This window comes from Dermacentor variabilis, chromosome 9, assembly GCF_050947875.1.
Source record: "Dermacentor variabilis isolate Ectoservices chromosome 9, ASM5094787v1, whole genome shotgun sequence".
In the NCBI taxonomy this organism is placed as follows: Eukaryota; Metazoa; Arthropoda; class Arachnida; order Ixodida; family Ixodidae; genus Dermacentor; species Dermacentor variabilis.
This window is the reverse complement of record NC_134576.1, coordinates 103105289-103130837: the sequence shown is the minus strand read 5'-3', so window position 1 is coordinate 103130837 and position 25549 is coordinate 103105289. Positions and strand designations below refer to the sequence as shown.

At 45.6% G+C, this 25549-nt stretch overlaps 1 protein-coding gene across 1 annotated transcript; it reads right to left on the bottom strand.

The window, feature by feature from the left end:
* Nucleotides 1-1039: 1039 nt before the first annotated feature.
* Nucleotides 1040-15884, bottom strand: LOC142558478 (uncharacterized). Its single transcript, XM_075670609.1, has 4 exons — nt 15737-15884; nt 10565-10782; nt 2621-2907; nt 1040-1343 (listed from the first exon to the last, which is right to left on the bottom strand). Exons 1-4 carry the CDS (start codon nt 15882-15884, stop codon nt 1040-1042), a joined length of 957 nt encoding a protein of 318 aa, XP_075526724.1.
* Between the last annotated feature and the right edge of the window lie 9665 nt (nt 15885-25549).

Below are 25549 nucleotides of genomic sequence, written 5' to 3'. Positions count from 1 at the left end.
AACCGCCCGATTCTTCACGAATAACCCGCAACACGAGGCCTGGGGAGAGTGTCCGTAGAGTACCAAACCAACCTGTCGACCGTCTACGATGAAGGGGTAAGGCCTTCAGATGAGGCGGCTTCGAACGGCAGTGCATCTGTCGCGTTAGGATCGCTTCTGCACATATTCCCAAAGATAAACCCTACTCGCTCTAATTTATCAGTTCTTTCATTTTGGGTGATTCTTTGTTGTCATTCGCTAGGGCACGTTGGTACTTTAGAGTTAGGCACTTGTTTGTTTAATTTTTAAAATGGGAACCGGTTCCCACTTCCGATTTTCTTTATTACTAATAACTGACATCTTTTGACGACTGAAAGCTAGGCCTAGTGAACTGTAACGCCACAGTGTATCGAGGGCTCGGAATGGACGTCAACACTTGCGATTGTTTCGCCTGCAATGCAAGCAGAAGAACAAGTTCGCTTCAGCGTTTTCCCACATGACGAATCTATCGGTGAAGGCTGGGAACCAAATTCGCGATCTCATGCTCACCCCGCAGCACCGTGACAACTGAAAGTTCGAAGTCCCTGTGCGTCATTGTGTCACAGCGATGCAGTGATTTGACTCGCGGCATCAATGCCTGAAAATTACCCGTTACGAAGGTGCTTTGAACCTTTTTTTTTTATAGACACTCATCTCAACGAGGTGTTTTTAATCGTGCGTGGTGTTTTGTGTGGCCTGTGCGATCCGGGAAGGGCACTGCACGCATCCTTTCATCGCTCATTCTTCCTAAATGAAGTGGCGCGCTGTAAGTGGGCTGCCAAGCAAACCCATTCGCCATTCATTTAAAGAAGGCCTGCCAAACTTTTTATTGCCATTATTCTTGCTCTCGGACCTTCACTTCGAATGTCAGAGTACTAAACTCTTGACTGAGAGGGCCACTATGCGCCTACTCCTTTCAGTGCCCGTCGCATCTGGAGGAAAACCTGCTGCCGCGAGAGCGCGATTATTGCCATCTCATTTCGGCGACTGCCTTAAGGACAGCGTCCTCTGGCCACTTCGTTCACGACCGCTGTAGCCGGAGTGCTTGGCGCCCGCGGCGCGCCCTAGCGGCGGCGATGGCGGCGAGCTTCTTCTTGAACGCGTCGTCGGTGCGCGGCTTGCACATCTCGGAGATGAACACGAGGCTCGACACCCCGGCGCAAGCGAGCCAGAGCACGAACACGCCGAAAACGTCGGCGAAGGCCAGCGTGGAGGCCACTTGCTCGGGCCCCGAGGAGGAGGACGAACCGCCGCAGCGGCTCACGTCGCCCGTGGCACGGATCCACCAGTAGTTGACGAGACCGGCCTCCACCAGGCGTCGGATTCTGCGAGAGAGTGCGAGAGCGACCATGCTGGGTGACCCCTTGAAGGCTTGATGTAGAACGACCCCTTCATTAGCACTGTAATGCCCAAACACCGTTCCGCATCAAGGAAAACTTGAACGAAATGTTGACATTTACTTCTGGCCGTGGAGAGTACATTGTACAAGCAACTCAAAGTTCTTTTTCCGCTTTGACCTCAGTAATTGACGAGACCGGCCTCCACCAGGCGTCGGATTCTGCGAGAGAGTGCGAGAGCGACCACGCTGGGTGACCCCTTGAAGGCTCGATGTAGAACGACCCCTTCATTAGCACTGTAATGCCCAAACACCGTTCCGCATCAAGGAAAACTGGAACGAATTGTTGACATTTACTTCTGGCCGTGGAGAGTGTACATTTGTACAAGCAATTCAAAGTTCTTTTTCCTCTTTGACCTAATTACTGTGCTAAATATGTAATTTGTAATTAGCTTGTTAAACTATTCGCAACTGAAACATCACTCCAGCATATTCAGAACCCGAGTATTGGCTTAGCTTTATGCTTGCCACGCTTAAATCCGCAATTTGAGGCGTCAAACTTAGCGTAGGATATACCATGCTTTCGGCGTCACAGGGTTAAGAGAAAAGCTTAAGTTCGTGTCCGACTCTGATATTTCCTTAATCAAGTACACGTAGAACGTAGAAATTCTTTCATTTGAAATTTTGTGACGTATGATTAACATTTTTGCAAATTTTAGTAATTCTTTAATGGCGCATTTGAGTTTCTCGTGCAACTATAATATCCGCCTCTTTGAGCGATTCTTCTCAAATTTTAAAGTTGTGCTATCTGCAATACAAATGATTTTTAATACTCTTTTGTAGTCTTCGTAGAAACATTTGGTATAGTTATGGTATAGTTACATTATTATTGCCGCGTGACTGGCCCGCTCGAGGCTTCTTTTACGCTCGGAAAACACTGTTGTGTAACGCGTATTGAGCAAGAGAAAACTGTATTGGAAGTTTTTCATGTTGCCGTACGATTTTCTCATTGACAATTTTCGTCTAAATATAATACTTCAGAAGTTGATTAATTAATCAAGACTAATTACATAATTCGGCGGAATGAAAAAAAAAATGTCGATATCTCCAAGCGACTACAAGCAATATTACCTTGGTTCTGTCCAGCTACAGGTGCATTTGCACGATTTTAAATCGTGGTGCACAATATTTGGGGCACCCCGTTTATAGTCGCCGTGCCAGCGTGGCCGGTGTCACTTCAAGACGTCGTTGAAACGACGTACTTACACCTTGTTGATGTCCCTGAACAGCGTCGGGTCGATGTCCTTGCGGGCGAAGCTGTTGAGCGGGTGCGAGACGAGTCCCTCGCGGGCCAGGTAGAACTCGGCGCCCTCGTACGACTGGCACACGGACGAGATTCGGAACACGAGCGAGGTGCCGTCGCTGATGACGGCCGCGCGGCCCTGCACCACCCGCCGCAACAGGGACTGGCCGTAGAGCACGGAGGCGGGCACGGCGGTGCCCCGGTCTCGCACCACGCGGCCTATTTGACGGATCTCGGGGTTGGTGGAATGCTGCGAGGGAAAGAGTAATTAGGGCTGCATTTACAGGAGGAGGAGGAAGAGGACGAAAATAGATAGATAGATAGATAGATAGATAGATAGATAGATAGATAGATAGATAGATAGATAGATAGATAGATAGATAGATAGATAGATAGATAGATAGATAGATAGATAGATAGATAGATAGATAGATAGATAGATAGATAGATAGATAGATAGATAGAGAACCAGTGGAAGTGCCGGCTTGCTACCCTGTGTTGGGAAAAAGGAATTAAATGTTGATAGAAGGAAAGAAGGAATTAAAGACGGAGAGAGAGAGAGAGAGAGACAAAACGAAGAGGGAGAGGTAGTGAGGTTAACCAAGGAGGTGGCCGGTTGGCTTCCCTGCACTTGGGAGGGAGGAAAAGGGAAGAACAGATAGGGAGAGAAAAGAAAAATAATAGCGAGTCATTCACAATCAGACATACCCCTAAGCATCGGAGCAACACGTTCAACGCCTTGTGTGTCGAACCCGGTCCAGGTCAGTGTTCTTTAGGACTCTCGCCTCCGACAAGAAGCGATAGTGCACTTTGTCAAGCATGGTCTAGAGGACTTTACTTGCCGCGCTGTAATGCGAAGAGTCATAGAGGAGATGCCCGATCGCCTCCTCGCAGCCGCAGTTCTCGGAAGCAGGATCTTCGGCTATTCTAATGCTGCATTTAAGGGCTTCCGAAGCGTTATAGGGTGCCATAAATTTTACAAACAGTTTCCCTTGTTTTCACAGCAAAACATTTTAACGAAGTTCCGCCAAGGTTTTCGTGCCGCGTCGGAGGCCGGCGTACGACGGCGTGGTGCATATGAAATGTCACTCAAGCTCTCAAAGTGTGGCGGAGCCCCGATTTCCTACTTGAAGCGCAATAATACATAATTTCATTATAAAAGTTACCTTAGGTCCATTTTATTCGAATAGACAACTTTTCTGCACCACTTCTTTTTTCCTTTTTTTTTACCAAGTAGTTCGTTTTTTCTGTTTCACACTTCGCGCGTAATACCGGCTCAACCTTTGGTGTCGACTGAGAGTCTGTACGGCTTCTGCGGTCAAAGGCTGTCATCACGATGCTGCAACTTATCCTCGTCGTAGCCGTCACTAACCCGCGTATTCAGAAATGCATCTTAACTTGACGCCCCATGCTTTGACTTGACCTAACTGACCCCTGTTGTGAACGTGCCCAAGTCGATCATTGCGTTTCCTTCGGCGCGTTCACGGCAGGCTCCCATTTTAGATAAAGTCAAGCATGGGGTCAAAGTCAAGATGCGTTTCTAAATACGGGGCCAGGAGAGTTTGCTTCAAATAAAGAATTGAGTTTCAGTGGAAGCCGAGACCAAAGACACGGGTTGCCTGACGGAAGTATCTGCACGTGCAGCAGTGAGCGGATAGGCAGCAGACCACAGGTATACTTAGGCACCAAATATGAGCGTAAAACATTCTGCTCGTACAAAACAAATCAGCTTGATCGCCGGCCTGCATATGATATAAATACAATATTTAAATTCGTAAGATGAATCATTATAAGGACGTTCCATCCGGCAAAAATGTCTCAATCCGCATATTAGGACTTTCAAACATTGCGCATTGCCCAACAGCGATGGTCGAGCTTGCGCAACATTGTAGTACGCGAGGCGGCAATTGACCGTCGTTGGTGATCTTTTTAACGCGATAGCGTTAAGGAGCTCGTGTCGCAGAAAAGCCGGTGTCGTCGGCGTCGGTGTCGGCGTCCGCGGCGTGGGCCGTGAGCGATAAATCACGGCAGGCACTTCATAAATAAAAAGCAACTTCCAAGATGGGCTGGGGGGAAATCGAACCAGGGTCTCCGGAGTGTGAGACGGAGACGTTACCACTGAGCCACGAGTTTTTTTTTTTCTTTATTGCCTGACTTTGACAAAGAAAGAACAGCAATAGCAATACACAAACCAAAACATAAAAGATACAATGAACACGTCGTATTGACATAAACAGCCTGGTAGGGGGCTGGCTTCGCCACATTAAAATTCATTTAGAGCCATCAATGGCTCCACCCTTGACAGCCACTCGGGGGTATCGCCGCCGGCCTTCAAAATTTCAACAAACCGATGCACAGTTTCACGGAAATAAATTCGCGTAGGTCGTGCGTCGGGATCGCAGTAGTATCCTGCCATTCGAGAGCGCCAAATACTGTGGAGGCCAATTAACATTATTAAATCAAACGGAAAACCATCCTCGTTAGTAATGGGTAGATACCGTATTCCATGAGGGTCGAGGGGAAATTGTTTCTTTAACGTTCTTTGTAGTACGTCCCAAAAAAATACCCCTCCCCAACAATGAAGAAAAACGTGATCTATCGTTTCTGGTTGTTTGCAGATAAGGCAGTGAGATCCCCATGGAAGAAATAAGCCCTTTTCCTGTAAAAACATTTTTACTGGCAACGTTCCAGTGTGTAATTTAAAAAAAAAGGTTTTAACCCCTGGCGCAACTTGCATTCTTTTTACTCTCTTTAACACGTCCCTACCAGGGCCTCCACTGTACAAGGCTCTGTACATTGGCTCCGGCAGAACGACATCACACAAATCCTTGTACAATTTTTTCTTTTTCACAGTAGATAAATATTCATTTGAAAACCTCGTTGCAAGGAATCGTACACTTGCGACAACTTCTCTAAAATATCCAAAAATGCCTCCCGTGAGTGTTTCGGTTGAAACAACAAAGTCTGGCAACGCGCGCCCGAGCCTTACTTGGCATGCGGTGCGCAAAAAAGGATCGCTGACGTCACGAAGGAAAAGAAACCTGTTAACAATCTGCCGCAAAAAAAGGTGTCCCAGGCCCAATCCACCATTCTTGACTCCTCTGAACAGATTTGTCCGGCTGCACCTTTCCCATTGCGCATCCCACACGAAAATGGCGAAAATTCGATGCAGCTTCTGTACATTGAGCCTTGCACAATGTAACACCTGCATTACATACCACAGCCTACTAATAAAGAACAGATTGCACACGGTTGCTCTAGCAAAAATCGATAAGTTCGTTCCTTTCCACCTTTCCGCTTTTCCACGTGTATCATGCGTCTGCGCTGTCCAATATGTCGCACTATCACGGTAGCATTCTAGAGGTACTCCCAAGTACCTCGTTGGGGTCGTAACCCAGGACACGTTTGCAAAGCGGTCGGGCGTCGATTGCCATTCTCCGTGCCAGAGCCCTAGTGATTTTGCTAAGTTCACTCTGCTGCCTGTGACTTGGCAGAAGTTCTCTACACATTTAATAGCCTCAGTTACGCCTTCCCTACTCGTTGAAAAAACCGCCACATCATCCGCATATGCCAGCAGCTTGACTTCCGCTGCTTGCAACCGAAAGCCGGGAATTGTCTGCTTTTTCACGATGTTTAAGCACATCGCCTCTATGTAGATGCAAAACAAAAGAGGGCTAAGGGGACAACCCTGGCGTACCGACCGCTGCACGCTAATGGGGGCACCCAGACTCTGGTTAACGATCAATCGCGTCGTGCAGTTCCGATACGCCAGGGCGACACCCTCGCGAATAACAGAACCAACGTTAACATGATCTAGTATGCAAAGCAAAATTTCATGCGCGACACAGTCGAAAGCTTTTTCAAGGTCAAGTTGCAAGATGGCCACGCGGCTATTTGTAATATCGCAGCACTCCAGCACGCATCTTGCTGTGTGAATATTAGTCGTAATAGATCGTCCCTTAATCCCGCACGTTTGATGCGGTCCAACGATTTCCTGGATTACTGACTGTAATCTTCGCGCTAAAACTTTCATATAAATTTTTTAATCCACATTTGTAAGTGCGATTGGCCGGTACGCTGTTACTTGTCGTAACTTCTCTGCATCGTCAGTTTTGGATATTAAGACAGTGTGTGATCTTGCATAAGACGGAGGCAATTCGTTAATTTCGTAAGCTTCATTAAACACTACGGTCAATATTGGCGCGATTCCACGCTTAAAAGCTTTGTAAAACGCCGCGCTTAACCCGTCCGGTCCTGGTGATTTACCAGGATTTAAATTGTCTATCGCCATTTCTACCTCTGATTCGGTTATTGCCAGCTCTAACCTAACCTTCTGCTCATCGTTGAGTCGCGGCAGTGCCCCAAGGAACTTATCCTTAAACGTGTTCGTGTCGGCAACATGTAAAGCGAACAACGCCTGATAGTACTGAAAAAATGCACGCTTAATATGTTCGTTATCATCCGATAAGACGCCTCCCCATTCTATGTTGTCTATGTGATTTCGACGAGCGTGGGCTTTTTCAATTCCGAGCGCTCGTTTAGACGGAGTCTCCCCAGCAGCTACATGTTCCGCTCTCGCCCGGACCAGTGCACCACGATAGCGCTCCTCTTCTATCACTTCAACTTTTTGTTTCGTTTTCCTAATGTCATCGATCCATTTACCAGGCGCTTCGCATTCTTTCTCGAGCAGTTTTGCAAGCATAGACCTTAGATTACGTTCAGTTAGTTTCTCCTCGTACGCCATAGAACAAGACCGCTCTATTGCTTTTATTTTAAGTTGTTCCTTACAAAGCTCCCACTGTTGCCATGTTTTCAGTTCATTATTCGGCTTTATTTTGCCGATTTCTTCAACTACCGCAAGGTTGAAAGCATCGTCTTTAATCAGCTTGTTATTTATCTTCCACAGTTCCCAGCTAAAAGCACTGCCACGTTTTTTTGCCCCAATCCCGCACTCTACTAAACAGTGGTCTGAGAAAGACACCGGCACTACTTGATAACTGTAGCATTTTGGAATCACGTCCAACGTTACATAAATGCGGTCCAGACGGGCATGACTTGCACGCTGGAAATGTGTGTACTTCACACCACCCGCGCCTTGCATACACTCCGCCACATCCTCAAGGTTCCATTTGTCTATGATTTGCGACAGTACCTCAGTACTTGCGTCCCTGAACCCCCGATCACTAGTCTTATCACAAGCACTCAGCACACAGTTGAAGTCGCCCATGATAATCAGCTGTTTATCGAAGCTGAGACGCTGCTCAACACTTCTAAAGAAATCGACCCTTTCATCCACAACATTTGGTGCGTACAAACATAAAACACGCCATTCTGTATCGCTGAGTGTGAAATCGACAGCAACACACCGACCTGACAAGCACGAGAAATCAGCATGCACGACCAGAGCCGGCAACTTCTTGATAAAAAGGACACAACCAGCAGATGTGCCGATGGCATGGCTTACAATAGCATAGAATCTAGACGTGAAACGTCGCACCATGCTCCCGGTCTCTTCCTCACCGTCAACTTTTGTTTCCTGCACGGCCAATATATCAATGTCGTGCTCCGTTAAAAGCCGATACACCTGACTTTGCTTTTTCATTCCTGCCAAGCCCCTGACATTAAGTGTAGCTACCTTCAACGGAGATGCAGGAGCCATTTTCGCAAGGAAGTGAAAAGGCCGAGAGCATGGTGCTTACCCTCCGCGTCTAGCGCGTGGCTAGACGCCATCGTTGATGCCGGAGCCACCCTGTGCAGGCTCCAAACCTTGCAGCGTAGGCGCTGTATCGCCGGTTCGCCTCTCAGACGAAACGTTAGGTCGCTGCCGAAGACTGGCCCGCCTGGCTTGAGTTGTTTTCGCAGGCGGCTCCTCGACGCTGGTGGCTGCCACCTTATCCCCATCGTTGCCGGTGTGGCCATAAGGGCGCTTGGCTGGCGCGGAGACGCTGACTGCGCGGCCGCCGCTCGGGTCCGCGTTCGGCGAGCTGTTCGCTGGTTCGACGACTTTGGGTGCCGGAACGCTCTTCCCATTCTCCGACGCCTTTGCCCGAGACGCAGGCAATTTCTTCTCCTCGGAGTGCGTCTCTCCGTTGCTTGACTTGGTTGTGTCACCGCCGGCAGGCAATTCCTTCTCATCGGGGTGCGTCTCTCCGTTGCTTGACGTGCTTGTGTCACCACTGGCAAGCCCCGACGGGTCGGTCATTCCTACTGGCTTGCCCACTTCCTCGGCTCCTTTCGCTGCCTCCTCCGCCTCGTCGACGTCCATCAGCAGCTCCGTCGACTTGTCTTGCGATGCCGGCTCCGTAGCCACCGCATATGTGCGGACGCAATCGCTGTCGACGTGGCCATAGCGTCTGCATTTTGAGCACCGTGGCACCTTGCATTCACGTCGAACGTGGCCCGTACCAGGGCAGCGTAGGCATTGCATAGGCCGCCCAGGCGCCACCACAAGGGCCAACTCTCCTGCAACGCGTAGCTGGTGAGGTAGGTCATCGACCTTCAAACCGGGTTTCAGCTTCAGGAGCATGGTCCTCGTTGTGGACCCTTTCTCCTTGACGCCTGAGACACGCCATCGCTCCCGGGTCACTTCGGATACGCTGCCGTAAGCAGCGAGAGCCGTCCGAATGTCGTCGTCCGCCACGCCGTGCAACATCCAGTGCAGCCGTAGTTTCACCTGCTGGTTATCTGGATCGAAGATAATGCAGCGGCGTCCTTTTACTTCCAGTTCCTTGAGAGCGGCCAGCTTCTTAGTTGCTTCGGTGCTGTTGAGAGTCACCGCCCAAACATGGTTGATTTGGTACGCCCCCAACGCCACCACGTCGGGAAGCGCACCAGCGTTGGCTAGGGCGTCGCGGAAGTCCTCAACCCTGTAGGGCCTAACTCGTACGTCGCCGTGCAAAAAAACAGTATTAACCACAACACGTCCGGTGGGCAATGTAGGCAAAATGATCTCGTAGTCCTGACCGTCATTGTCTTCAATCCTGTTTCCGCGGCTTGCAGAGGCCGCTATCGCCGCTCCGCTGGAGCACATGATTCCGCGTCCGCACCGAACGGTAGCCGGAAGAAGAATGCACTGAGCCACGAGTTCGATGCTTCAAAGCGGTACAAAAGCGCCTCTAGTGAACGCGGTGTTGCCTTAGAAACGAGCTGTTTCTAAGGCTCAGGCGTGCGTCGCTTGCTCAGGCGCACATTTCGTTGTCGCGCCGAACGCTGCGTTGCTCGACGCTCACCGCGTCCGATGCGGGGCGCTTAGTTGCTGCGCCGTAGCCCATTGTCTTTCACCCCTTGGCGGGTCGACGGGAACGCTGTCGCGTTCCACTCTTGAAGGCGAAGCTTAAGCGTCCTCCAATTTTTTTCTTTCTCCTAGTGTCAATTTTTCTTCTCCTAATGCCAATTAAAACATCGGCTATCCAAGTTTTCCCTCTGATTGTCTCCTACCGTATATATATATATATCTATATATATATATATATATATATATATATATATATATATATATATATATATATATATATATATAAAGGAAAAGAGTACGATGTACGTTGAATAAGCACAGTATATTTGACTGACTGACGTTTGGGTTGCGTCCAATATATTGTGCTTATCCCCCCCCCAACGTACGTCGTACTCTTTTTCTTCATGTTACTACCGGGGCCGGCGTGATTTCCTCAGTCATAAGTATATATATATATATATATATATATATATATATATATATATATATATATATATATATATATATATATATATAATAGAGAGAGAGAGAGAGAGATGCCCTTCTAAGCGCCTCCCATCTCCTCTCTAGCTCCACCAGGTAAAACCGGATTACCACACTTCACACACACGCACTTCTTTCTTTTCAAGTTTGATGCTCCTAAATGCTAAGGCATTAAACAACCGAGACTCACGGCCACCATGGCGACGTACGAGGTGCCGAGCCACATGTGAGGCACGGTGTGCGGCCTCAGCACCAGGTGGCGCACGCTCTCGATCTTCTCCACCTCGGACTTGATCATGAGGCAGGCGCGCATGTGGCCGCAGAAGGCGTTCATCAGCACCAGGGTGGCCAGCCACCAGGCGGCGCTCAGCAGGCGCTCGCCGCCGTGTGATGGAGCCTGCGCCGAAGCTGCGGGGGGGATTCGTTGTAAACAGCGTCAGCTTTTTTAGGACGCCGTCTTTATCAACGGCAAGAAAGGTTGCGTCAGCATACGCGTTTTGTTTCAGTGCTGCGGGCACTGTGAACTCGATAAAATATTTGCCAGTGCCAGGAGTAGGTAGTTTCACTGCCTTGCAACGAAGACCTTCTTTATCTCTCGCGAGGAAAATAGGTTAAAAAATATTTGTGCATTGCACGTCTGTGCCGCGTCCGTCTTGTGTAAGGTGCGCAGGGGTGATATTGAAATGACTCTGGAAGTGCACGAATAGGCGCGCCAGTTGTTATGTTACAGGTGGAGAACAGAGCAAGCGTTGATGGTGTAGTGAGTGTTTTAGATTACTTCTAATAAGATCTTGAAAACCAACAGCGCGGGTGCGCGCATTCCGCTTAACATGTCGTTTGGCGACATCTCACGTGCGAGTGCGCGCTGTGGGAATATCGTCTTCGCTTTATATCCTACTCACGTTGTCAGCGCAGGTAGTGTTCCCAAGCGTTCTTACATGGAATAATTACATAGAGAAAATAGTCAAGCTGCCTTACTCTGCGGTGTACCTTAGGGATGTTCAGTGCTCAGCCATTGAAACACGATACTCTGAGCCTGCCTATTACACAAACGGCGATGTGCATTCACTCTGTGTTTGCCCGTGTGACAGTTAAATGAGTATGTACCGTGTAAAGTATGCACACGGTACATACTTAAGTCGACCATATTCCGTGACAACCTGAGAATTCAGTACAAGTTCCACTCACTAAAACGCAGTTCGCCTGCACCTGCCTTCTGAGCCGATCCAGCTGGAGTCCTCTCACAGTTTAATGGCTTTGTTCTTCTTATCTAAATGCTTAGCTAATTGAAAAGTAAAAGCTCGTTGTTTCAAGCTAAAATCAGCATTCACATCAGGATCGGCCGTAAAATGTGCCGAGACGTTCAGGAGTCAGCCAATGACAAATGCAGTTCTCTACGCAGAAGACGGCAGTGTTAGGCACTTCAAACCACAGGACGCCACGGAAATAAGCAAGTTGGCTGGTGCACCTATGCAAATTGCGTTTGTGCTTGGCAGCGTACATAATCATAAACTTTTATTGCGTTGTCACCGACCCTAGTTCGCCAGAACGTGTTTTATGCATTAACAGCCGCTCAAGGGGACCGCCGATACTCGCGCTTCTCGCACGGCAATTGGCTTTCACGGCTCCCTCTTATCAACGACTACATCCTCTATCTGCCAGGCGAGCCTCAGTGGTCGACAAGACGTGACGAGAAAGTGCGCCTTATCGCCGAGCTCTCAAGGCATACCTCTCGTTGCCGTGACTGGCTTTGCTGCAGTAGGGCCGTACTATCATGAGGACTCTTTTCCCTTGATTCTCTTTCACGTCTTATCACCCGTCCTAGGTAGCGACGATAAGGTGATAAGGTGATAAGGCGACGTAGGTAGGTGACTGATAGCGACGATAACGAAGGCTTGGCGTCATGCCAGTCAAAGACGGAGGGCAAAACGAATAGGAGACGAAAAGAACCGTTACACAATGCAACCCTGAAATGCAGTGCGGCCACCGACGACCGGCCGATTGGGCGCCGTTAGCTGAAATATAAACAGGTCTCGTAAAGCACCTACGCTAGAATTATTCGTAAGACGAAATTTCAGCCAATCCTGATGCTGCGCATATATTTAGCTAAGGCGACTAGCCAGTGGAGAAGGGCACTTGCGAACGAAAAATCTTAGTGAATTAAACTCCAGAAGTTTACCGGCAGACTCCGTCAGATGGCGCAAGCGCACTATGCAGGTCGTACGTTTCGGTGCCCTGGAAAAAATTTGGAAATAGTGCACAGGCCGTGTGTGCTCTGAACAGTGAATGCAAATTTCACCCGGGCAGCACCGTTTCAGGCACTAATACCTGTGCGCCCATAATTGTGTCATCATCACTTTCTTGATTCGCCTCTTTTGTTTCCATCCAAGTTATAGATCCTCTATCGGCGATCTCCGATTACTCCGCTCTAACATCAGTTGACTCCTTCCTATTTCTTAAATATTCCTAAACCTCGTCATACCACTGAATCTCCAGCTCCTTTTGAATGCATTTGCTTCCCCTGGGCATTCGACCTGCTGCCCTATAAGGTAACCAGTTGTTCGCTGTGTGCGCGACATTTTTTTCGGCAGCTCCGTTTCCTCTGCACTTCAACTTGAATAACTGTTACACACATTTGCTTACTAATTACGAGGCGTCACTAACTTGTACCACTGTCTTTATATCTCTTAACGTCAAACATATTATTTTCGTTTCCATCGCTCTCTGCGCCATTTTCATTTTCTTTTCTGAAGTTCCTTTGTTAACCTTCAAAGTTCAGTCGCGTAAGTTAGTTCTGGTAGAGTGCTCTGATTGTATACGGCTTCATGTATAACGGTAAGATGCTGTTGATGACTTCAGAGTGGCTTCCCTGCAAACTGAAAGCTCTTCTTATTCGTCTCATAGTTATCATATTTTGTTATATAAAACTCTAATAGAGTACGAATCGACTTCCTAATTTTTCTCGTTGTGTGTTCTGCTAGGCTTTCGCAGCGCCCATTGACAGATAGATTACGGGAAACACAGTATGTGACCTCTGCATCGCGCTGCATGACGCTCTGTTAGCGCTAATCCTAAGACCGATGAACCTTAAGCACTGTAGACGAATGATGCGTTATTCTAAGTGTGCAATCACTATTGTTCGATGTTTATGCCTATGAACTGAGTGTGCTTTTTTTGTCAAACAGCACGGCTGCAAACGTGTATTCTGCACAGATGTTGGAGCGCTCCTTCCAAGGCATCGAATTTCAGTATGCAGAGTGACTGAGCTAACACTGGCAAAGTTGTTTTAAAAAAAAGACTGCCGCAATATGCGACAGGGAGACCTACGGTGTTTGAACATCATTACTCCTCCGTCGTTGAAATACTAACTGAGTGCTAATTATGCGGGGAATATATATAAATAGAGTTAAACGATCTTTCAATTCTTGAATTGAGGGCACGACTTAAGCTGGGAAAACAGTTCGATCGCCCTACAGCATATTAATCCACATTTTTCATCTCGCTGTGCCTTGCGCAATAATTAATGCCGTGCTTTATTCATACACTCTAAAAAGAGTTGCACCCTTTGGGATGTATATTTGGCACACGACAATAATCGTTATCTGTCTTGCCCGCATTTCCTTTCTTTAAAGCTGCGAGCCCGGTACTTCCAAGTCACGAACGGCATGCGAGTTGTCAACGTGACAGAACATCCTCGACAGGAAAGTAGCGAGAGCAGCGTTTTCAAGAAAGGAAATGCAAGCAAGACAAATGACGATTGTAGTTGTGTGGCAAATATACAACCCAAAGGGTGTAAACTTTTTTTTAGAGTGCAGAGCGCGATGGTGTTTACTTTAGAGGCGAAATTCTTAAAGTTCCTCGTGATTGCAGGCCCGAGCGCTGCGACAGCAGCGGCCCCTAACATGATTTGAAGGAAGCAGTTGCACTAATTCGCACACCAGTCAACCGCCTTGCCATTACGTAGGCTATGTCCACGAACTTCGCACCAAACACGCCGTTCGCTATCATCGCCAGCAAACACTGACGCCTTGCCGATTCCAGCCGTGAGTGCTGAGCAGACTTGTACACGTTACAAAAAATAGGTAACCGATGACAATCAAACTTACGTCATCACAAAATGCAGTTGAATACAGTTACGAAGTACAGCCCCACTAATGTAAATGAGCCATTACTAAAAAGTAATTCATTGCTATCACATAACTTTCCTCCATGGCTGGTTTTATTACCACTTCACGAACACTGCAAACATAACGAACTGGTCTAGCTAGATCTTTCAGTGCGTCCTTTGCAGCCATTCACACATTTTTTTATCTTCACTAAGAATTGCTTGTCAAGACTTTCTTCCTTTGTCTTCGCTTGTGTTCTTGTGAAGGCATCTGCGAGCACAGACTGTAAACTTGCTTGTTGTGCGCGTTGGAGCGAACGGTTCTTGTGTAACTCCCGAGCACCTCGCGCACAAGATTGTGCATGGTTACTCAATGCTGTGGTGCTCGGGCCTGGGTCCTCCATGAATCGCAGCGCTTCATGAGCGTATACGAAAACAGTACACGAGTACATGTAAACATCGTTTTCTGACCTCACTCGCCAACAGCATTTCGAGGCTGAATTATCGCCCTACCCTTTTATGACTTAGTTGCAGACTTAGCCGCACTGACTTCCTCTTTTTTTTAAACAAAGTCGTTTATGGAATTACTACATCTTCGGATCTACTGGCTACTCCTTCACTATGGTTCCCGCAGCAGACCTACCAGGCAACGTATGCGTTTTCTCGTTTCTGCCTCTTTCTGCAGACATTCGCCTCTACATAGTGTGTAAAGACTTTACAACTGTCGTTTTGGTATCTTTCAAAACTAGTTTTCTTCTTTCCAGCTGCGCTCCTCTCCCGACTTCTCATAGTGTGTTCTCTCCTTCCGTTCAAGTTCTCTGTCCCTGTGCTATGTGCTATGTATTTATGTATTGTTTTTCATTACGCAGCTGTTTATCCAATCATTTTTACTGTTTTTATTTCATTTTATTTTTATACCGGATGTTTTAGTAGTAGTTCTTTTATATTTCTACCTTCCTTATGGTTATGTGCCATAGCACCGATACAGTATTGTTCCTTGACAGATTAACGTATTGTTATTATTATTGGCAGTAGTAGTAGTATGTGGTGTTTAAACATATATGCACTTAAAAGAGAGTAAAGGAAAAGGAAACAGCAGGCCTGCCTAGGAGCAGCGAAAAACATAGATCTGGAAGAGCAAAAATAAAAGAAGCTGGCATATGAGCCTATAACGCACGTAGGAAAAGGTCCTCCAGCATTTGTGCAAATGCATGCAAATTCTTGACTAAAGGCACGCGAGGCAAGGTATCTGCTCACCTTCGAAAAAGAGGTTCTCCAGGTACTGCCAGACGGCGTCGCTAAAGAAGCCGTAGAAAGAGTAGTTCCGTCCTTTTCTCGACGCATGCATTGAATTGAACAGAGCCGTGACCAGAGACACGATCACCAGGGCTACGCTCAGAAACATCCACACCTGCAGCGGACGGAAGAGCGCAAATTAAAGAAAAGCCACATATTGGATCTGATTCTGCCAGCCATTCCATGACCATTCTTTTTCTTCTATGTGCACCTTGCGTTACGTATCCCTGGTGCTAATTTTTTTCGTTTTTTTAATGGCATTAAGACGTTTGGTAGCACATGTTTGCCTTATGATCGTTTGATGCTTGTCGACTTCTTCCTAAGTATACACGACGCTTCGGCGCTCAGCTTAAATGTTTATAAACCACAATAAGTTTCCTCGTGCCGCTTAACTGTGCAGATCATTGCTTGGAATACGCAAATTCGCCTCCCGAGTTGAAGCGTAATTAATGTTTTACACGTTACCACATTCGCCCAGATAAGTCATTGTATGCACCCGAAACGCCATAATTTACACCCATGCTTAGTTTTTAGCTATACGCGTATCCATTTCCTTCTTAGGAAAATTAATGTGGAGAAAAGTCCAAAGTGCAGCATGGTCCAGCACTAGAGAAGAGACCTCAATGATAAGTAACGAACATCTGCGACCGTGAACTAGAGTTCGAAATTTATAGGCCTTTTATACAGTGTTTCAAGTGAAGAAAGTAAATTTGATATTGCGTACCGAGATTGGGCACAGGAGCACCTAATTTTAATTCCTTTGGCTCAAACAGAACCACCACCTAGGCCAGACGAGGCCAGAGCCCTTAACGGAAATAACTTTGCACCCAACACATTATTTTTGTCTGCATTGCTACCGATCCACAGGCCGTAATACGCTCGATCTATGCACACACAAAAAAACACTTACTGCATCTCACTGCCAATTTGTCACTTCTGCCACACTACGTCCTATCAGGGTTTAGACGAGCCAAGAATATTGTCCGCAATTTAAGCGAGATGGCAGTAGGTTAGCGAAAGTGGATGGGAAACGTTCAGGAAGTAACCCTGGTTTTGCACTCCGCCAGACTAACTTGAACGACGTTGAACTTCCTCACGCATTGGACATGTACGCGAACCGAATCACGGCACTTTTTCCCGAACGTTTAACAGAGATTTGAGTGCGCTTAACCACGCAATGCGGCAACAAACCATGGGAGTGCTCTGACTGTTTTCCTCCAACAGCCACTTTGGCTGTTTGGAGGAAACTGGATGCCATTTTTCACCCAGAATCGCACGAAATACACACCAAATATGTTTGCCTGCCGCCAACGCACCATCCAATCGAAGGCCATGATGTATCCGAAGACGCTGCTCTCTTGAGCGGTCGTTCGGCCCGCCAAGATGCGTAGTTCCTCCAGGAAGAAGACGGCCGACGGCTGTGCGATCTCCAGACGCTCCGTGGCAGGAAAAAAAGGCCCCATGGCCAGGTCGCTTTCCTATATCGCGAAAAGCAATCACTCAGTGCTTGTTCTGATAGGTTGAATGACACTCAGCTGCTCATGCTAGGTTATAGGCGCCGTACGGTGAACAACCACAATCGTTGTAGTCAAAAGCGCAGTTAGCTGCCGGGGCTTCTTCGACGCAGACTGGCATATTGCGCAGCGGTATGTGTGATCTACCGCCATGAATGTGAAATGCCGGTGTTGAACCTTCAATCTTCGAGTATGCGAACGCGACTGCTGGGGGGTTGGCAACCGCGCGAACAATTTCCAGATCCTGAGATACCTGCCTTGCAATTTTTCGCAGGACTTTCAAGAACGTTAGCAGATTAACAGTTATGCTTACTCCAGAACAGTCATACACCTGACCATTTGTGGACGTTTCGCTTTGTGGCTAAGACTTAGTTTTGTTTGTAGCTTCCACTGGCGATAAGTTAAGAAAAAACCTCATAAGCACACGCACTATGCTGCCTTTTACAACTTCTTGTAACATTTGCGGGGCTTATATTTCTTTTTGAATATATTTCTCTATATCCATAGTTCAATGAACTTGTGTAGCACGTAGCCGACTCACGTTCCGGTGGAGCATGCCCATGGAGCCTGTCCAGGAGCCGTTAGCCTGTGGGCTCCCCGTAGTCAGCTCCCTTGGTACGCCGATAGTGTAACTGTTGCAATGAACATTCCACTGAGCAATAAACTTAAATCATTTGCTTGAAAGTACGAGGATTTAAATTTTGTAGGTAAACTGCCGCTTAAGAAACTGACAAACCTGAGGAATAAATACAGACGGTTAAGGATACGTGTACTTCCTTCCATACAAACGAGCATTAACGCCCCCATTCTTAAACAATTCTCCCGCTTTTTTTTTACTGTCTAGTTTCTTCAATGTTGGCGTTTAATAATATTTATCAGTTATAGCGTTCGGACGTATACCTGCACGCACGATATTTATTGCTTCGCGCACTGCTTGAGAAAGTTAGGTAACGTTTATTGGGATACTTCAGAAAAAAAAAACACGTTTGAACAGCACTTGAAACACCCGAACGCCATTTCACAGTTTTGCTGTACACAAATGAATGGAGATGTTAATTATAAGTTGACAGATAGGCCAACGCAACCGTGCCACCACCGACAGTTGCTTCAACGAGAAAATTAAACCCTTTGACTCACTTGAAGCGTAGGACTCGAACCAGAGAGTTGAAGATGTTGCCAAGGGGGCCGGAGAGTATAGGGCGGCCATCAGGGCCTTGAACCATTGTTGTGTGCGGCTTGTACTGATTATAAGAACATGCGTAGTATGTTTTCATCAAATGAAATACACTTTCTCTTACAACAGTGCAATGATGGGCTCAATAAAAGAACTTCAAGAATGTATACAAAGTGCACAGCATTTATTTTTCGTTTCTAAGCGTATAAGGTTCAATACGTATGCTGATGGCAACGTTTCCAAACTGCGTCATAATGTTTGTATGTTTTATTATGTGGATGGCGGTCGAGTGCACCAATTTGGAAAGTGAAAAGTGATTATTTTATTGATGATTGCAAACGTGTGCAGCCAATTCATTTTAGAAACTCCTGAGTGCACAGAATGCAAGACACAAAAACGTCAACGCCGCGCAGAAGAAAAAAAATATCGTGGCGCGAGTTCTTCGCGTCGTACAGTTTACAAAAACTCTTCAAAAAATTGTATTTCGGTTCCGTGAAATATAGCCGCTCTTCTAAGATCCCTAGTATGGCTGGAGTACCCCAGGATAAGTTACCAATTACTAGTGGTGTGAGTCGGTGTCTCCGGGTCACATTGCGCATGGTCAGATCCGGTTCAAGCCAGCGCTGTTAATTCATGGTGTAGCCCAATCCTTGCAGGGTTGTGAACGCTAAACAGAAGGCTGTGAGTTGCACTCTTCTGATTCAAAGCGCGGAGATGACTTCTAGTTATTCTGCAAGGTTACAAAATTATATTAAATACATGAAGTGACAAGGGACAACATTGCATCAACTTTATTTGTGTAGAGTGCCCTAACATTATTCGACGTTCTGGTCAACGTTAGTTCTGGCACTCTGTATAAGAGCTCGCGCAAGTATTAGACTTATCATACGCTTTGTGCAATGTTTAGATAAAGCAAGCTAGTGACTCAGCATAGCTGTGTTACACCACGAAGGTCCTTATTTGTGATATTTGTGTTTGTTTTAGTCGTTCAGCTACGCTTATACGACTCCAATACAGTAGTTTTGTTTTATGAAACTAGCAAAGTAATATATGCAAGGAAATGATGTTAAACAGCGCTTTCTCACAGATGTTTCCCGACATTTCATGCAACGTACACAAAAAATTCAACCAGTACTCTAAACATTGTGAAGCAAATGGGCACAGCAAGATCCCCTGCAAACATGGCTTTATGTTTATCTTGATGAGCACACTTCGAAGTAATACTTACTGGTATGATGGAGACCCTCAGTGTGCCTTTGTACATGTTGCTGTACAATTGCAACTGCCGTAGGATGGATATAAATGGTGACTAGTGCTTGGAAACTAAGTTTTTACCAAATACACTCACTATTCCAGAAAAGCTACTTTGCTTTGGTAGAGCTTTCAAAGCTTAGTCATTGCCTTTTATATCCTGTAAATTTTGGTCGGCGACACGCCGCAGCAGCGAGTGGTGCAGTAATGCCGATGTTCCTTTGGGCCGCTTAGCGCAAAGATCAGCCCTCTCAGGCTCCACTGACGAATCAGAATGGCTAAACGTACGCACGTCACCAAATGCAATTTCTGGTGTTTTCTGCGCTTACTAGAGCAAGCCAATGAGATAGAAATGGAGCAGCATTGGCATGTTCCCAAGAACAATGCGTAACATGAGAGGCGATAAATGAGGACTAGACCTGTCCCTCTTGATAGCATAGACAATGAATGGATGGAAAATGGCGTCGTTACTAATTCAGCGCTGGCCAGTCAATGAATCTGGTATCGCACAAATGATGAGAAAATTATTTCAAAGGTCCTTGTCGAAACGTCACACTGGAGGTCATAAAAGACCGCATGCTCGATACGATGCTATCCATAGTGGGCAGACCCCGAAGAACGTCCGCGTTGCAGTGCTTAACTCACAAGCAAAATAGCTTTCAGTCAAAAAGGAAAGAAAGCAGGCCATTATCCCAGTCATGCTCACTAATGCTGGCAACACGGTTTCCTGTCATGCGATTAGAGAGACCCGTGTCGTTGCGAGGTGGGACAACGCGACGCACGGATTATTTATCATGCGGCATGCGGGAATCAAAACCGCGGTGACCCGCAATCGCAGGTTCCTGCTCCCACGCAGTCGCAGTCTCCCGTAGGTATCGACATCGTATGGGGTAAGCGATTCACAAGCGAGTTTGCGACGTGCTACCATCAATCAGCGACAGGATTCCTACAAATGACTTGCCACGATTTCACAGAAAACTATTAATCAAGAACTGCCGATCCCACCGTCAGAGGGAAACATTAGGTATTCTTAGGCAGCATCGGTGCAGTCAGCAAGAAGTAATCACCAACACAACATTGGAGATGTTCGTCATTATTTATTTATTTATTTATTTATTTATTTATTTATTTATTTATTTATATAGTCACAGTTTCGCCAGAAAGGCGAAGCATCGATTGCGATCGTAAATTAGCAGGGAGCCATACGAACTAAGAACAGTACTTTCATCGGCCGTATCAAATTGTAAACGTTCGCTTGCTAACTAAATTAACAAGCATGGTGTCAGCGCGCACAGCAAACCTGAACACATCACACTCGATCACTGCGGACACTCACTATCGAAATGCTGGCGTGAGAAAACGCGGCAGCAGCAGCGAGCGAAGTGACCTTCGTGCTGTCTATCGCTTCAACGCTAACTTAAGCGCCGAGAACACACATCGCGCACAAAGCTACGTGCCGTCGACGCACCTAGATTCCGCCCCCAACGCAGGTCGCTCTCAAGACGTGGACGTGCGACGGCGCGCAGCTTCGTCTATATACACGCGCAGTAGCAGCCGCAGTAAAACGCCGCCTCCCCCCCCTCCCTCCCCTCCCCCCGTTGCCTCGCAACGTTGAATGCCTCGCACGCGACGGAAGACGGCGCGTTTCCTCCCCGCTATCCTCCCTCTCGCACGTGCGAGATTGAGCCGCGATCTTAGACTTTCCTAGCACGTTTTAACTCGCAAATACAGCGTAGGGCGCGTGGCTACGGTGTTATCGCCCTTGGACTTTATACGGAACGTCATGGCTACGGCGGCACCCACGGCAGAAATGCGCCTGGAGTGTCCATATAATTGCTATCGCAGTAAGATACCCTCAGGCTCCTGGAGGAATTGCTTAAGGTGGTCATATGCAGAAAATATCAAGACACTATTGTACAAAGCAAAACAAATTAATTAGTAGCAAATAAATACTAATTAACAATAATAAAAGTCAAGTAACGCACAATATTCACAAGTGCTTAGCGTAACCCTGCTAGCATAGACGTCAGAAATAACATTCTGAACAATAAAAATAACCTAATATGGCAACAATAAATAAAATATTCGGGTATAACGCATGCACTTATCATACAATAAAAACCCAGCCGTGTTTTAGAAAGGCAAGGAAGCTGCCTTAGAAACATTTATAAAACTGAATAAATAAATACAAACATTTTGAAAATACAAAAATAACGTAGCATTTTCTTATTACAAACAGATATAGTAGCTAACACACAACTATATTACAATAAGTGCACGAATAAGGGGCTCATAAAACAGCAGTAAAAGAATACCCGAAAAATATAAAGGAACTGGTAAGACGTATAATCGTGAAGAGTCATTATAAGATACATGAGCAGCAAATGGCGGAATTTTCTGGTGTCACTCTTGGAGGCTATGATTTCAGCGAGGACTTTCCAAAGACAAATGGCTCATGGCAATTCTGTGGAGTTAAATGCTAGTGTTTGGCCATAGACGCGAATGAGCGTAGATTTCGTTCTTTCTTTTTTTTCTTTTTTTTTCTTACGTGCATCGCACGATAATCGCTAAAGAATAGGTAGCCGAAAAGCAGCACAGTACGATATATTCATGGTGCTGTGCCAATCGGCATACTGCTTCAAACAAACGCAGACAGGACCTTCATAACGCTGTTTATAACAGCGAATCTGTTTAAATGTAACTATAACGAGCCCTAATCTCCTGCTAATGCTCAAAAACAAGTTCTCGGTTGTATGTACCGTTCATCTTCATCGTCAATATCTGATCTCTCTCCCTGTTTTGACCTACCTCTCGAGAATTTATTATTAACGCACAAGGACGTAGTTATTAGAGGTGACCTTAATGGTAATATGCTCGATGAATCCAGTTCCAAATGCACTGAAAACAGACATTGCTCTTTCAAGATTTTAGTATGCATCGTTAACTAGCCTTCCTACTAAACGTATTCCTGGACATACTAGTAGCATCATTCGTCGTGTGCTTTCTAACTTTCGGTCGCCTGAACATTATAGAAGTGAATATCATTTATCACTGCCAGATAATCTTTTCTCGCGAACCTATTGCGCACTGCGCAATCACGCTTGAAAAAACGGAGTTCCGAAGAAATGTGAGTTCGTGAAACGGTGTCGCTAAAAGAGTTGTTTTTCGTTGAAACTTATACAGACACTAACATATAAGTTGATAAACTTTCATCACTCACACGAAAATGCCTTTGTACTCTTCTTATGTTGTGAAATGTAAAAAAGAAAGATGGACGTACCGGCTGCCTATAATCCTGAGCTAACAATTAACTTATTGCTGTGCACGGGCAAAAAATCACCTATACAACAAACTCAAGCAGCGTTCTTTTAACATTAGATTGCGGTAACACCTCTCGCGGTTAGTACAAATGAATAATTAAAATGGGCGTAGAAGCAAGCTGACAGAGTATAAATGGCTTTGTGAAAGGCGGTTGAGAAAGGCGGTGGAAAGGAAGGACATTTGAAATTGCGTGAGGCGTTTGGTAAAACCTATTATGCACAAAAGACAAACACAGAAATTACGGATCATACACAATGGGAGGCGGCGCTGTCCAGCTCACAGGAAGAGGTCCAAAGGGCCATCATCCGACAAGCGAAACGGCGTGCGGAAGCCAGTGGGGCCCTTGTCTAGGGGCTCCAACCATTGAGCGTTTTATTCTTCAATAAAGTTGTTCTATCTATCTATGTACAGAAGCTAAAAACCTTACACCGTTATGCAAATGGTTTCAGATTAGCCCTACATTTAGGCACAAAGACACTGGTAAAACAAGAATTATTTGAATAAACTACGCAATTAGGAACCACCTCGAGAATGTTAACATGGTTTAGATTAGTGTGGGTCCGAGATAGCAAAGTCGTACTCTATAGTTTAGGGCGAAGTATAGTTGACTGAGCTAACATTTTAACTGAAAAGCGGGCGAGTATTATGTTACGGCGTAAGCAGCCAAGTATACGGTTAACTTCATTCCTTACGCGTGCTACATGAGATAACTAAGGCGAATCATAAGTGGGGTTAATGCCGAGGTATTTGCAAAGCCCCCCGAGAGAATCAGCCTAAGAGCTACTGATGGTGTACTTGCGTGATTGGTAGTGTTGCCTGTGGTGGAAATAAACATGTCCAGTATTTTTCACCCTTCAAGCACATTAGCTAGTTTTCATGCCAGGTTCTCCATGCAGTTTAAGTCAGACAACACTAAATAATCTTAGCTGTCGTGTATATGGCCACAAAGAACGCAATCGTCTGCGAATAGGCCGCTGCTACGTATAGATTGCATCCAGGAAAGTAGGTCATTTGTGTAAATTAAGAATACAAAAAACTAAGGGTCCTTCCCTGTAGTGCACCTGAAAGAGCTGGATAATTTGTCGACGATTAGTTAGGAAAGGTTTTATCCAGTAAGAAACAAGGGGGTTTGAATTCAGACAGGAAAATTTCACTGGAAATAGAAGAGGTGAGTAATTACTATAAAAACCATTTGCAAATGATTAGTTAGGGCAGCTTTTATCCAATCAAGAACAAGAGGGTTGAAATATGGACAGGAAAGTTTCAAGAAGAGACTTTTGTGAAGGATTTTATGAAATAGTCTGTCAAAGAGAAGGCACACGACATCCACTGGCGTGTTTATCTAGGCTAGAGCTAATGTCCTGAACGAAAAGTGCAAGCAGTGACTCCCAAATGACGACCGAATGTAAACTATGCTTACCAGACTACTGAAAACTTCTAAATAAGTTATTATTAAGCTGCTGATAACTCCAACGAACTATGGAAAATAATAATGGTATTATTAAAAGAAAGTACGTCCGAAGCGACCGTCACTGAGGTTCAGAACTTCAGACCACTTTTTCATTGGCCTTCACATACAGCAAAGGAATTCAAATTCTGTTTTGCAAAGTTCCGCAGTCGTCTCATTACTCTTGAACAACCTTTCAAGCATTATTTTCAATCGCTCTGCCTTTCTCAACCGGCTTCAATGTAATACTTTGCTTTACAATTTAGCTAAACGTTACTAACGAGCCTTGACGAAGTTCATTTGTCTGACAATAAATTAGCTGCTGAATACGTTTCCTTGTCTCTTTCGCATATTATAAATTTAATTTTTAAGACTCAGTCATTCCCATGACAACTAAAACGAGGCTATTGATATCTCAGTGCTTGGGAAAGCTTGTAGAACAGGCATGTGAAATAATTTTTCCATTAGGATTCCCTCACGTTTAGTAATATAATCGAGAAACGTATTATGTATAATGTATTGTATGTAAACTGTTGAATAAATTAATCACACTAATTTGGGAGCCAAACTTCACGCTATTATCATTTTTAGGCCTGCTTTAATACTAATTATTAGCTACTTCTCAAATAGACAACAGGCTGCATATATTCAGTTGAGACGATAAGACTATGAATACCTTTTAAGGCGTTCCGCAACGATCATTACCCGGCCAAGATTTATATTTTTTTCTTATATATGTTCTCCCTCAGATTATCAATAAATGTGAATCTTCACTTTCTGCAAACAGACGAAGCGTCAATACTATCTTCTGGTGAATTTATTTGCTCTGAGACTCTAATACCCAACAAAGATCTAAATGCCATTCTAACCGGGAATATGTTCATTATCTTCCATTTATATCACCACGCTCTTTTATATTATTCAATAGGAAAACATATTTTCTTTGCTTCATGAATACTCTTTCCTTTATAATTTTTTATGCCAATTTGAAATATTCTATATGCTAGGCCCACTTCCGAACGAAAGCAGCTGAATATATATATATATATATATATATATATATACAT